This window comes from Pezoporus occidentalis, unplaced genomic scaffold (assembly GCF_034315485.1).
Source record: "Pezoporus occidentalis ecotype Australia unplaced genomic scaffold, CSIRO_AGI_Poc_V1 ctg3, whole genome shotgun sequence".
Lineage (NCBI taxonomy): Eukaryota > Metazoa > Chordata > Aves > Psittaciformes > Psittacidae > Pezoporus > Pezoporus occidentalis.
The window spans coordinates 10,587,597-10,602,620 of NW_026914940.1; the positions used below are offsets into that span (position 1 = coordinate 10,587,597).

Below are 15,024 nucleotides of genomic sequence, written 5' to 3' on the forward strand. Positions count from 1 at the left end.
TTTATCTTGTTATATTATTCAGGTTTATTTTGTATTAATTCGAGTAGCATGCAGTCACTGGCATGTCAACTGCCTACACAGGATAAACTGCTTCAATGCTCATGTGCGATCATGCTTTTACATGGGCATCTCACGGGGTCTTGTGACATACTGCCACCACAGCGGGGGCAGATGCCCTTCCTTACGAGCTGGAGGCAGAGCTTCAGTTCTTGGACCATCAGGTGGAGTTTCTTCTTCGAGCTGCTTAAGCTAGGAGACAAGACAGAGAAGTGCTTCAGTATTCAAATGAACATTTCCATGACGTGGGCTCAGTGCCCAGGCAGCAAGAACTGGGGCCTGCTTCAGAAAGCGAGAACCAGCAGTAACACCTTCAAGTGTCATGGTTCCCAGCATTCCCTTAGTCATTAATCACTGCAGGCTCATATTAACTAAGTAGGAAGGAATTTTTAAGAGTAAAAAGTGATTTACAAGAGAAATTTTACTTGAAAGGTCATTACTTTCATGTAATTCCTGCCTACCATTGCTATGCTACATTAATCAGACTCAATTCTCTTCGAAAGCTGCCAGGTAATCACAAGTCCTGAACAACTTCCACTGCAGTCCATAGGAGACCTCTATTCCTGTATGCCCCCAGCAGCCAGCCCTTCAGGTGTTTTCAACAGATGTTTCTTGAAGCAGTGCAAGCACTGGCTGTCACTGTTAATTCTGTCATATCACACACAGTCCAACTGTTTCTCTACAGCTGAATTCAAGAACTACTCCAAGAACATCATGTTTTTCAACTGAATCTCAGTTTAGGGTGGCCAGAAATCAGTCTCCATTCCCATCTGATGCCCACTGTGGTAGGTCACTTTCAAAGTGCAACCTGAAAGTGTCAGAGCTTCACAGCAGGAGAGAAATTCTCTGGTCATTAATCTCCTCTCATACCAGTTTGGAATTTCTTTTAGCATCACTGCTACAACAGCCCCACACTAAGTTAAATGCAGTGGCAGCTTTAGCTTTCAACTTCAAATTCCCTCCACAGCCTTTAAGAAGCTGTAACTCTTGAGATCTCTGTGTAGGCATTTTAGGTTGAGTCCATGTTTCCCACTGGCAGGGGTTCTAACAAAGCAGAGTGTGAGACTGCAGTAGGCATGGGATATTTTTTCCAAGAAGACATCGGGTGTCACACAAAATACTTGGGTGCTGAAGAGGTTTTACTCTGCACTGAGCGAGCACTGACCTCTTTATCCCAGCTCTCCCGCTGCAGCTTCTTCCATTGCTCTCGCTTGGCAAAGTAGTCAGGATACATTGCCTTCTCAGATGGATGCCAGTAATCCAAGACCCATTCAGGAAGCTGTTAAAGAACAATATAATTTATATATATTACTTTTATATATAAAATCATGTATAGTACACACACACACAAGAACTAAACACCATTACTGAAGCAGTATTAAACAAAATATAAAGGAAATACAGTACTACATAAAACCATTTAGAGCCACCTGTTGTTGGTCTCAAGGCACAATATGACAGAGGTGAGTACTTAAAATCTTTGTTTCACATATTATTCCAAGTAATAGGAAGACATCACAATGACTTGCTTAAATCACAGCATCCTTAAGACAAGTCCCAGGCCATCTCTGTTAACTATAAAGCTCTCACAATAATTCCATCTGGTGGAAGAGAAGATCTTCCTTTCTGCCTCCCTTCTCCCAAAGGCAGCAGGTTGAAGAGAGCCTTTTCTCCAGCTACTAATTTATTTGAGAGAGACAAAACCTTACAGCTCATTTCTGCTTGTCTACACCTCCTAAGAAATGAGTGGCCTTTAAGAGCTTGGTAATGGTCTGACCTCTAAAATGTCAGTCAAGAATGAAAGCAAAGCTTAAGACTCTGCAGCAGTGTATCACCAAATGCGAACATTTTAAAGACAGAAGTTGGATTAAAAAACAAAATGAAACCCCACCAAAAACCCCAATTCTTAAAAAAAAATAAGACATTACCCCTATACCATCATTCATGTACTGACATTTACACTTCCAGTTTCCTGTTGTGATTCTCACCACTGAGTAAACCTTCTGACTGAACACAAATAGCAGAGCTGCTGCTAATAAACAGAAAATCCACACACACCAAACAACTTAAAACCAAAGAGCCCAAGATGTGAAAATCACATTTTACAGCAGCTTCACAACGGACATTCACTGATGTATCAACAAGCCAAATCCTTGTGACAGCCATTTTGCTAAAGGACAATGTTAGCATATCACACAGGGCAAAGAAAAGAGAACATAAACCACTTTGTATTTCTATATGAAGACCAATCCTAACCATTTATTGCTCAACTGGCCTTTTTTCTGATACAGAAAATAGAATAGAGACTATTACATCTACTAAAGCCCATGACCTTGGCATAAGCTTAAGTCCTTCTCTTCCCTTTTCACTCATCGTTCTTTTCTCTGCCTCTGATCAATCTGCATCAGATCCTTCCTTTCACGTGGCTTCTTATGCATAAAGATCTGCTCAGATCTAGTCTTGTGTCAGCATATAATTCAAATTAGACAGAAAATACTATTAACTTTTTGCAATGCATTAAGAGACACAATGCAAACAAAGCAAAAACCCTGTGGTCTTCTACGAAACTTGTTTCTTTCTTCCTAAATAAAACAGTCTAGGGGGGAAAGCAAGCCCCTAGAAGTGCCCTGGATTCCAAAAATATGGCTCCTATTTTTAGACATACCACCTATCACATAGTGACGCACAAATACTCCTCTGGCTCTACAACACGTGAAGGGGAGTGGTAATTGGTACAATTACTCAAAATGCTGGAAGAAAGATAAGGCTGAGTGAATAGAAGCCCCCAACAGTCAAGCTGACATCTGACATGACCAGAGAGAAACCAGGGCTGTGATCAGATGGCCCCACAATGGGTAGCACACCTTCCTCTCACAGCTCAGCTCCAACTATTTCACCATGCCTGCCTGACCCACTGCAGAGCAATGGCAAAAAGAGCAGATGATTACAGAATCATAGAATCAACTAAGTTGGAAAAGACATTTAAGATCCTGAAGTCCAGCCTTTACCTCAGGGCTGCGAAGGCCACCATTAACCCATATCACTGAGGGCCTCATCTACGTGGTTTCTGAACACTTCCAGGGTTGGTGATTCCACTACTGCCCTGGGCAGCCCGTTCCAATGCCTGAGCACACTCGCTGTGAAGTTTTCCTAATATCCAATCTCAGTCTCCCCTGGTGAGGCTTGAGGCCATTTCCTCTTGTCCTGTCGCTTGTTACTGGGAGAACAGACCAACCCTCACCTCACTCCATCCTCCTTTCAGGTAGTTGTAGACAGCAATAAGGTCCCCCTTGAGCCTTCTCTTCTCCAGGCTAAAAAAAAACAGGTCCCTCAGCCATTCTTCGTAAGACTTATTCTCCAGGCCCTCCACTAGCTTCACTGCCCTTCTCTGGACCCGCTCCAGCACCTCAATGTCTGTCTTGTAGTGAGGGGCCCAAAACTGAACACAGAGTTTAAGGTGTGGCCTCACAGTGTCAAGTTTAACCATGCCAAGTGCAAGGTCCTACACCTGGGTCAGAGCAATCCCAGGCACAGCTACAGGTTGGGCAGAGAAGAGATTCAGAGCAGCCCTGCGGAGAAGGACTTGGGGGTGTTGGTTGATGAGAAAATGAACATGAGCCGGCTTCAGTGTGTGCTCGCAGCCCAGAAAGCCAACTGTATCCTGGGCTGCATCAAAAGGAGCGTGACCAGCAGGTCGAAGGAGGTGATCCTGCCCCTCTACTCTGCTCTTGTGAGACCTCACCTGGAGTATTGTGTGCAGTTCTGGTGTCCTCAACATAAAAAGGACATGGAACTGTTGGAACAAGTCCAGAGGAGGGCCATGAGGATGATCAGGGGACTGGAGCACCTCCTGTATGAAGATAGGCTGAGAAAGTTGGGGCTGTTCAGCCTGGAGAAGAGAAGGCTGTGTGGAGACCTCATAGCAGCCTTCCAGTATCTGAAGGGGGCCTATAGGGTTGCTGAAGAGGGACTCTTCATTAGGGACTGTAGTGATGGGACAAGGGGTAACAAGTTCAAACTTAAACAGGGGAAGTTTAGATTGGTTAGAAGGAAGAAGTTCTTTCCTGTTAGGGTGGTGAGGCGCTGGAATGCGTTGCCCAGGGAGGTTGTGAATGCTCCATCCCTGGCAGTGTTCAAGACCAGGTTGGACGAGGCCTTGGGTGATACGGTTTAGTCTGAGGTGTCCCTGCCCATGACAGGGGGGCTGGAACTTGATGATCTTAAGGTCCTTTCCAACCCTAACTATTCTATGATTCTATAAGTACAGGTCAAACAGAAGCTAGCAGTGTTCAGACAGACCACCATTTGCAAGCATGAGACAAGCAGGACAGCCTCCACCATGGCAGCAGCAAGATGTTCAGCAGCTGTGAGCTATGACAGAAATGATTCTGCCAAGTCAAGCTGCAACCCTATGGCAGCCCAAGCCCTCACTTTACATTCACCACAAGCACAATGGAAGCACAGTAACACCCCATCTCACAGGTCACGGTCACCTCACCTTGTAGCACTCGTATCTCTCATAGGAAGTGCCCCCAGGGGAGTCAGGGAAGATGTATGGCTGCGGATGCTGGTTTGCCCAGAACTCCTCCTCGCCTGCCATCAGCAGCTCCGTGGCTTTCACCATATCCTTCACATCCTTGTTCTTATCAAACCGGTCCCTCAGGAGCACAGCAAAGTAGCGGTACTTGTCTCTATGGACAGAGATTAAGCACAATGAGGTACACTGGAGGAGAACACGGACCACATGCAAAACCAAAGCCTAGCATCATCACCCATCACCCCTGTGCAAAGACAGGGTTTCAGCAGTGTCACCAATACAGGAAATAAACTCTCCAACCAGAGGGACAGGTTAGAAACTGACATGACTTTATTATGGTACCGAGTGCATGAGGGATTGCTCTGCCCGTCACACACAGTGAGAACAGGCAGCTCACAGCTTATATAGCTTTGTTATATACATAGTCATTGTAACTCCACAAAATGCCCACCCAGTTCCTCACTGCATATGCTACTTTGGGTAGATAAGGCTGTGGCACTGTGAATTTGAGGAGTGGTCTCTGGGGGTCATCATGGTCATTTGGGGAGAAATACCCCTGCTCAGTTTACCCTTTTATGGAAATCCGTTAGCTAAAGACATTGGAACGCATTCAGTCTTGCAATTAACTGCATGTTCTTGCTTGGGCTAACTTCCAACCCTGAGAGGCTCCTCTAGCTGTTTTCTTTTGCAGCTTTCTCAAGCCTTACCAACAGGAGGAAGGCCAACACTGATTTGAGAGAAGACATCTGGTCCTCTTATTGAGTGCCTCCCTTATCCCTGTAGCCTTGTCCATGTCTAAGTCTCTATATACAATGAAGTACTAACTTGATTCGGCATCACCAGGAGCCCCTGAGGAGCTCCTGTTCCCACATAACCCTTTCCTGTAGTGACCCTAAAGGCTTTTTCCTCACCCCTGGGGCAAGGGAAGAGAACAAACTCCTGCCAAACCCAAAACCCCGTTCCGGCAGGGAACCCCAGCCGCTCCGCCCCCTCCCCCCCCCCAGGCCTGAGAGGCCACTCCTAGGAAGGACAGCCCCAAGCCCCCCTCCCTCGTCCCGGCTCCCTTGTGGCCTCACGCACCGGTGGATGCACCAGGACTCGAGGTGCCGCAGGGATTTCTTGTACAGCCGCAGCACCTTCTGCTGGTGCGTCAGGTACGCCGCCATGTTGACTCCGCTCACCTTCGCGCGCGGGGCACGGCGGGAAGCCGGAGGACGCCGCCGCCGCGCGGGGTGTGACGGGAACGTGGAGGACGCCGCGCTACAGCCGCCGCCGCGGGCAGAGCTTCCGCCATGAGCCGGGCCAAGTTCATCGGTGAGGGGACTGCGGGCCGGGAATAAAGGGGCTGTGTCCGGGATCTGTGTCCCCAGCCGGGCTGGTCGCTTCGCCCCGGGTCCCTCCGTACCTTGCCCGGTATTGGGCTGAGTTAGCCACCGCCTGTGCCCGCCGCTCTGCTCCGCTCCGTGAGGGGCCCGCTCTGGTGACCTGGCTGCCCGTCATGCAGGGCTTGTCACCGCCTGCAGTCCCTCTCGGTGTCTCCGGGCTGGCTTTGAGCTTACAAGAGGTGCTTGAGGGCAGGGCGCTGAGGGGCTGCTCTGTGGCTCCTCTGTTATCCGTGAACTCGGGTTTCTGGGTACCCCTCGCCCCCTTTTCGCATTGTCGCGTTAGTTGTGGTTATTTCTAGTTGCATGGAGTTGGGTGAAAATGTGCTTTATAAATGAGGCAGGAAATACGTAAATAACTTCAGAAGGTCGGTTCAGGTTGAAGCTTTACGTGTGGCTGAAAAGCCTAATACTGGAGCGTTTCCCTTCCCACTAGAAACCGCCCTACAAAGGTGGCTTGGGCAGCGGCAGAGGTGGGTGCGCCTGATTCCCGGCTACAACCCCGAGCGGGGAGGCTGCAGCCCGGGGAAAGCCTTGGAGGCCCAGAGAGAAGGGGCTGGAGCAGCTCAGGCCGGTGACTGCATTGCAGGTGTCCGTGGTGCTGCTCACACTGGGCGTCCTGGGCAGAAGAGGGGAGAACAGGCAGTTTTTGTGAGGCACTCTGCTGCTGCTCCTGCTGAGTGAAGGTTGGATGTATGCGAAGTCGCTTAGCTTTATACAGTCTGTGATAGTTGGGGTTGTTAAGATACACTTTCCATTGTCTTCCCTAGTTGGCTGGTGCTCAGAATGAAATCATACAGTACCAGGCTGTAAGGGACCTCAAGGATCATCTGGTCCAATCTCATTTGATGATCTTAAAGGTCCTTTTCAATCTAGTTGATCCTATGATTTCTATGAATCTTTCTGGGCAAAGCATGACCTAGACTAGATGTCCTAGCAGCCTGTCTAGCCAAATGTTAAGCGTTCAGTGTTGGGGAATCCACCACTTCCCTGTGGGGATTATTCCAGTAGCTGGTTGTTCTTGAGGAAATTTTCCTCTAGTATCAAACTTGTCTAAGTGTAGAGTGACCATAACATCAAATTGCTATCTTTGTTTTTTCATAGATATTGGTATTAATCTGACAGATCCTATGTTCAGAGGAATCTACAGGGGAACACAAAAACATCAAGGTAAATGTTTCTTTGTACCTGATCAAACGCAGGATCCCTCTCATTAAAATAGAACCTTTCAATGTCAGAATGTGAGGTTAGAGGGGTGGGGGTTTTTTCTCCTCAAAAACTAGATGCTTGTTTACTCTAGGCTTGAACAAGAAAGCAAGACAAAATAAGTTAGATGATCTGAGCAAAACACATTCTCTTAATTGCTGTTAAGCTGTTACAGAGGTAACATGGATTTTAGAGCAAAGTGGACAATTCTAGTCTGTTTATATTAGGGTTGCATGGAAAAATCTTGAGAACTGTGAGCAATAAACTATCAAAGGATTGCTGAATCATAGTTACTACTTATAACATCCTCTTTTTTGCTCTCATGGCCTGTAGATACAGATGTAAAGCCAGACAGTTTCCTAAAGTATATGGAAAAACTTTCATTGACTTCCTGGATTTAAATTGGAGCTTCAGTTATGGCATTTTGTTATTATTTTCTCAAGACCAATCAAATGTGGTTTAAAGATTCCTCATGATCGGCATTTTGGGTGCATGAAAGTGATTTTTAGTTGAAAAGTAGTTAATTATGCTGTTAAACCTACAGGTCAATTGATGACATTTTTGTGAACTTTCACAGATGACTTTTTGGATGTGGTGGAGAGAGCAGTCAAAGTTGGTGTGAAAAAGGTGATTTCTTATAATAAACTTTCTTTAATATTTTAAACTGCTTTATAATACTTTGGGTCTTTAGTGCTCCCCTATTCAACCAAATGTTTCTAGACCTTGCAGTGGAAAATGCAGTAAATTTCTTTGATAGCATGAAGCAAAAGTGTTCTGTGCAGAGCGTTGTCTTTCATCTGCACAGATCATTATATGCTGATTATTTAAGCTCAGTGGTATCATATATGACATGTATGTAGAATTCCTTTTGTACAGCTTCAACATAGGTGTTCTCTGACCGTTTGCAATCGACCAATGTAATTTTCTGTGATAGTTGTATTATAGACAACCATTTCTTTCTCCTTGTATCCTGTGTGAACTCTTACTCAGCAGTTACTGCTATAGATCAAACCTGAAAAAGTCTTCTGATTGAGATCCTTCACATGTTTCTATATGTAATGGAAATGGGTAACTGCAGAAGAGCTGGGAGTGCCCATAAATTCTAAATAATTGAGATGTGAATGTCTGCTAGTAAATACTGTCCTAAGTATATTAAACCAGCAGCATTATGGGCAGTTTGGTTACTCTTATGAGCAGTTTGGTTACTCTTAGCTGGAAATTAGTGTTTTCAGCAGTGCACCTCACTCCTGCAGTCACAGTAGTCCAGCGTTCCCATATCTCATTCTGAACTGAATGAAATGTAAAGACAAAAGTATGAATTACAGCAGAATGCAACATATAATGTCACAAAGTGTTCTATGACACTAATAAGGCTGGTGAGTTAGAAATAAACCCTCCTCTAGAAGAGGAACAGAGGTCTTGGAAGATGCTGAAAGACTCCTCTGTAAAGATAAGTCTTTCAGATAGGAAAACCAGAAATTTCAGGTAGGAAATAAACAGGAAGACAAAAAAGAAGTTCCCACACTGCAGCAGGTACAGATACACTTTTACTGTGTTTGTGTGTGTTAAGTACTGTTTAATCTCAACACCACCATCAAAAATAGATTGGCTGCATAACTTTTTCAAGATGCACATGAGATTCAGAAATGGAATTCTGGAGTTCCCTGTACTTAGCTGGTTTCAGTCTTGCTACTGGCCTATTCTGTCCCACATTGTTTCTACTTGCTTAGAAACTTAATCTGTTCATTTGAAAATCCTTCTATTCTTCCATATAGGTGCTGTTTTATGGTAATGTTTTGTAAAGTTTTGCCCTGTGCATGTACACTGAGCCAGTTTCAGCTTAACTTATTTTACTGGTGATACTGCTGGAATGTGTTTGTCAGTAGTGCAGACCTGCCTGGTGCATAGTAGGTGTAGGAATAAGAGTGTCCAGAAGCAGTGTAGTCACGATTTGTTAGGACTTAGGGTGCAAGATTCTGCAAGTGGTGGTTCAAAAATCACTGTAAGCGGCATTTCTGGTGTAATAACATTTGATCTTAAGGTAAAAATAAAAGATCAGAGCCAGAAACTCTTAAATTTGTAAGCCTGACTCTGATACAAAGTCCTTTGTTGGTTTATCTACTTGCTCATGTCTTGGTATGGGAGTTTGGGAGTTTTTAGTTTCTCCGCCTGTAAGAGGGAATGTTTCTGAGTGTCATTTCTTGAATGCAAATAAAGTTTATTGAATTGTTATCTACTGAAGCTGTTGCTGCAAATAAAAGTATTTTACTCCTTTAATGTTTTAAATACTTAGTGTAGAAGATATTTGATAAAGAAAAAAAAGATGTTTTGATAGCTAGTGTATTTATTAGCTCCTGAGGACCACTGGGGTTTGTTACTGATTTATGCAATTGTTATGTATACATTAGTAATTGTCTTCTGATGTTCTCTGTCTAGATTCTTACTTACATCTGAGTGTTATCTTAAGCAGTCTGTTTGATGTTCACAGAAGAACATACTCACTGACAGTACTTTTCTTCTTCCAAGTTTTTGATTACAGGTGGGAGTCTACAAGACAGTAAAGATGCATTGCAGCTGGCACAGAGAAATGGTATTTTCACTTTAAACTTGCCTTGTCAGTCAAAAATAGAACTTTCTTCACTCAGAATTAAGAGTTCAAAAGGACCCATCCGTGGAGGTGTTTACAGAATCTCAGAGTAAAATGGGAAACTCTATTTCAGAATGGGCTGAATGCCTTGTGTGGGAGTGGCTGTATGTTGCTCTTTAGATCCCTGGCTTTTGGAAGGAATCCTTCATTGATGCTATTTCTATTTCTAGATAAAAAAAGAAATTGCAGGGAATTTCTGGAATAAAAATTTTGTTCCAAGGCTGTCTTCTAGAAATAAGCTGTGTGGAATGTATGGTTTTGGTGGTTTTTTTTTTGTTTTTACTTGCCAGTCTGTCATGACCAGCTTGAACAAGAGAGGTGTCTTCATGCTTCTCTTGCCTCTTCTTTTCTTGGTGTGGAAAGGAATGCATCTCTCCTTTTTGCCTTGGGCAAATACCATTCCACCAACTACTTAAAATATGTATTTGAACTAAAACACATGTTAAGGTGCTATTTATGAACAGAACCATAGAATAATGTTGGTTGGTATGAACCTGAGGAAGTAATTTGGTTGTATCCAATCCACTTCCCCACTTCCATCAAAGCAAGGCTAGCTTTAGTATTAGGTCAAGTTGCTGGGGCCTTAATCCAATCATTTCCTCACCCTGTTCTTTTACATTCTCCATAAAGGTACTTAGCAGAAATGTTCCTTTTGGCACTAAGAAATTGAGATTAGATACTTTGGTAAATCAGGCTGGATGTTTGTGGAATTCTGTAACAGCTAATGTAGGGCACACAAGGGAAATGGCATGATAGCTGCAAATCTTCCAGCTGAGGATAACCTGAAGCATTATGAATGAGACGTATTTCTAGCTCTTAAGAGGTCTCTTCCAACCTTAACAATTGTATGATTTATGGAGGGCTGCTCCACCAGAATAATTCAGCTTTGAGTTGCCCTATTGGGAGTATACTAAATAATGTGTATCAAAAATCCACACAGCCCCACTAGAGATACTGTCTAATAAAATCATCACCAAGATAAAGATGTTCAAAGGGAGGTTTTTTTTAAAATGATGAGCAGTCCAGACACAGATACTGTCTATACCTTATATAGTTATTTATTCCTCCTTAAAACCTAATACTGTGTTGCTGTAGATGTGTTTTACAGTACAGTTGGCTGTCATCCAACCCGCTGTGGAGAATTTGAGCAGAGTGGTTCTGAACAGTATTTATCTGAATTAAAAGATCTGATTGAAGAAAACAAGACAAAGGTGATAGCAGTTGGAGAATGTGGCTTAGGTAAGTGTTAGCTCAGTAATTAAAGTATTTATTTTTCTAGATAGGTATTAAAACAATCCTAAAACACTAACTGGGGTTTTGTGTTCTTTCTGTTTGTAGATTTTGATAGATTAGAATTTTGCCCAAAGGACGTCCAACTCAAGTAAGAAACTTTTGATGACTATACATTGACTTGTATCGATTTTCAGGAGTGCTTTCTCTCTTGTATTCCACCACGTAACATTTTGGCAGGTGCACACCTGCAATTGGCAGGGTTGGTGATGGGTTTTTATGGCAGAACTGGGACTTTGAAAGAAGGGTGCCTACATTCCAGTAGTGTTGTGTGCTAGATGTTGTTACCTGTCTGGTGCTGATTGAACATGTCTTTTTCTGTTAAATTAATCAGAATTTGTAGATTTCTGTATGTGACAGAGGTTAATTCTTGCTAATAATCAAGAATACTTAGGGAGATTTTCCCCATGACTTTCTGTTTGAGGTGGGACCAGATGAGCCGTGGTGGTTCCTTCCAAACTCAACCATTCTGTGTTTCTGTAAAAATAACCTAAGTGTAGTGTGTGAGAGAAGAACTGGGTATTTGAGTGAAAGGTACAGGGAAGGGAACAGCACTGCCAAAAGGATAAATCAGCAGTGAAAAAAAATCAGGTAGGGGTGGTCTTAGCTGGGAGCATATCATTGAGAGGTGGTGATAAAGGTGATTTGGGGAGCTGGAGAGATCTGTCAAGTAATACATGCAATGTAGATACTGAATGAAATGAAGCAAGAACAGCCCTCCAGGTCAGCTTCTGTTCTTGCACTGAGAACCTCTCTCTACAGAGGGAACTGTCTGAAAGATACGAGTGATAAATTCAAGTAAGATTAATTATACTGCTCTAAGTGAGTCAGTCACTGGGGGGCAGTGCTTGGTTGTATGTTTTTCTCTAATTGCCACATGTTAGCAGTAGGTAGAGTTAATTTCTGCATAATGTTACAGTCGTACAGTAAAATATCCAGTAAAGTGGCCAGAACTTCTGTTCCTGGCAGAAATCAGTGTACACAAAGTTCAGCAAAGCACATCTTGGAGCATAACCTGTTTCTGTGGCAAACTGAAACTCTGGTGGAGTATTGTTTTCTAAGATCCTTACTGCCTTGATGTTATGGAAAGAAAAACCAAGAACTGATTTTCCTTATCCGAAGGGCTGCAGCTGAAGACCTGTAGTGAAAAACTTCAAATCAGGCACACTGGAATTGGGTTGTCAGGAAAGAGGTGACAGGGTAGAATAGAAGTCACTTGTAAAGGGGTAGGTGAGTCCTTTCTAATTAAGATTGATAATGACAGAAAGTCTTTACCTGAGCTATTTCAGTAAATCATATGAAATCAATTAATTTAGTTTCTAAGATATCTTATTGCGGGCCCTTGTTGGATATTGAGCTGGAAGGAAGTCATTGACTGAAAAAACCCAGAAAGCAAGAAATATGAGGAAGTGAAGAAATATGAGGCCAGATGCTTGCAAATACTTGTGAATTTCCTCTTTTCTGAGTGGACAGCTTCCCCTGCTCTTCACTCTCCATGTGTGTTTGAAACATGGTGAAGGTTTGGGGTTGGTTTTATTTCTGCTAGTTGAATGCTGTGGAGTTGGAGGCAATTTGGCTTTCATGACTCATGGTGAGTTCTTCAAATTGAGATTCAATATAGGCTTGATAAATCAGCTAAAATAAGGAAGGTGAAGTATGCAGTGCATGGAGGCAGTTCACTGTTTCCAGCTGGTCCATCATTCAGGGGTAGCAGTTGCTGAGGTAGGCAGCAGGCAGCTATCTAGGAGAGAGGTATGGCAGTTTCCCTGTGAGTGGTATCTGGGCATGGCCCAGATGCTGAACCCAGGATATCTGTTTAATGGTTAATCATTATTTTCTAGTTACTCTGTATTTTCTTCTGATAATTTTCACCTGTGAAGATTTTTTTTTCCTTTTTCTTGGATTTAAAATTAATAAAGATGAGAAGCAAATAAAGATGAAATTCCTTTGTTGAAGCAGCCCAAAGAACTTTTCTTTCTCAGAATTCTTCTCCGTTCTCATAACTTTTCCAACAAACAATAGTGATTTGAATGGTAGTTAGAGGAAGTTACTGCCTTTATGTTATGGTGAAGGTCACATTATAAATGGACTGGTAAGTATAGAGAAGTTTCACATCTGCTGTACTCCCAGGAGGGCTTTGTGGGGCGTAGCAGCACAGAAATGGGAGTTTTCTTAACCAAATTGGAGGGCGTGAGCAATGTCACGTGCACTGCTCTTCATCCATGAATCCAGGATGGTTTGTATGGAGATCTACCTCAGCAAGGCCAGTTTGCTTCAGCTCCTTCAGTGCCTTGATCCCAAATCTGAAAATACCACACCATTGGAACATGATGGTCAACACTAAACCTGCAAAAAGCCATACAGAAATGTTTCAAGCTTCCTTATTGAGAACCAATACAGAACCAGCAGGCACTGAATAACACTTGCTCATCCAAAGAGAAAAGGTTGCTCCTCAAGCACTGGAACTACTAAGGTTTAGTTTCCAAGTTTCTTTTAGTTACTTTTGTAAGTAGTTTCTTTGGTTTCTTTTGTTACTCTGTTACCATTCTGATCACCCTATGTCTGGGGGTTTTATGCTTTTATAGGGTTTCTCTTGGGTTCCCCCCCTCTTTTTCTCTTATAGTTTCATTTTTGCTAGGAATGGAAGAAGCCCGATTTGCCTTTGCGTTTGTAGGGCACTAAACTTTGTACTTTCAAGACCACTGCCGTATAGCAAATAGGTTACATGGGGGTTTTATTTGCAGCTCAGTTTCTGAAACCTAATTTCCATATGAAAAATGTCTTCTGTTTAAAAACCCCACCAATAATCGGGCAATTGTAGCTATTTAACCGCAAGAGCAATCATGGGTTGCAAATTACATTTATATTTAGTCAAAGAAGCTGAACTAAGCACAGTGTCTAGACAAAGAAGATTCAAAGTAGGTGTGATTTATTCTTCTGAATTCTCATGTCAGTTTTGAAGGTTACAGCCAATTTGTTCTATCTGTTTTATCACAAAGATCTGCACTGGTGAACAGGGCAGGTAACAACGCAGAGAAACTGGAACCTGCAATACACAAATTAATGAAATTTCCACAGAACAAACCACATTGTCCTTTTCCTTAAGGAAAATTTGAATCAAACTGATGTTTTGCTGCCGCTCCCTCCTGACTGACATGTGAATTGTACACTGCAGTGTTGTAGATGTTTGAGTTTGTCAGTGGAATGTGACTGATCCCCGTGTCCTGGACTGCTTTTAACAGCAACACCCATAGGTGCATAGTGTCCTGGCCTGTTGGGACAGGCAGTGTTGTTCTGCCCACATAATGTCATCTCTCAAATTAAGTATGGTTTGAGTCACCTGTGCACTGTGGCCTTGTGCCACACACAAGTTCCTCTGCTGTGTTTCTGAGCGTTGGTAATTTGCATGCCAGGGCAGACAGGCTCTGTCAATGATAATGTGCTTCAAGCAGAGCTACCTGCAAATGACAAATGACGGTTTAGTTCAGTGCTAGCTGGCTTCCTTTGGAAACTGCCTGAGGAAGCTGGCCACCAAGTTACTTTCCTCTGCCCACATTTTAATGTCTCCTCATAGGATGGCTGCCTCGCTGCTACCACTCCTTCAAAGGCAATATTCAAATAGGAATAGAAAGTAGGAGAGAAACAGAATGGAGTGGAAAGGAAAGGATGCAGATACACAGAGGAGGGAAAACAGGAAGAGTGCAAGAGTGAAGACAGGCAGAATGGGGCAGAAGTAAGATGGCTAATACTGGTATTTGTTTTACCCCAAGAGAGCACAGACTTCATCTGTTTGTCCCCATGGAAGGGCAGACAGAAACTGCAGCCTGCTACTGTACAGCCCAGCCAGCCTCGATGCAGTGTGAGCTGTCTGAGGCTATAGAAGTCTGTGTGGTTCTCCCTCACGC

General features: G+C 43.3%; 2 protein-coding genes across 4 annotated transcripts in view; one reads left to right on the forward strand and one right to left on the reverse strand.

Annotated features, from left to right (window-relative positions):
* On the reverse strand, positions 1-5,813 carry NDUFB9 (NADH:ubiquinone oxidoreductase subunit B9). Its single transcript, XM_062627059.1, has 4 exons — positions 5,675-5,813; positions 4,556-4,748; positions 1,223-1,336; positions 1-249 (listed from the first exon to the last, which is right to left on the reverse strand). Exons 1-4 carry the CDS (start codon positions 5,758-5,760, stop codon positions 118-120), a joined length of 525 nt encoding a protein of 174 aa, XP_062483043.1. The 5' UTR covers positions 5,761-5,813; the 3' UTR covers positions 1-117.
* Positions 5,799-15,024, forward strand: part of TATDN1 (TatD DNase domain containing 1) — a 16,357-nt gene continuing 7,131 nt past the window's right edge. Inside the window, exons 1-6 of one of the 3 annotated variants that reach the window (XM_062627051.1) lie at positions 5,799-5,908; positions 7,081-7,146; positions 7,760-7,809; positions 9,709-9,772; positions 10,925-11,068; positions 11,168-11,210. In XM_062627051.1, the coding sequence (XP_062483035.1) occupies positions 5,887-5,908; positions 7,081-7,146; positions 7,760-7,809; positions 9,709-9,772; positions 10,925-11,068; positions 11,168-11,210 (389 nt within the window). In that variant the 5' untranslated portion in view covers positions 5,799-5,886. Of the gene's footprint in view, positions 5,909-6,518; positions 6,566-7,080; positions 7,147-7,759; positions 7,810-9,708; positions 9,773-10,924; positions 11,069-11,167; positions 11,211-15,024 lie in introns of those variants that run through there. The other 2 variants (XM_062627052.1, XM_062627053.1) reach the window with 2 other exon arrangements.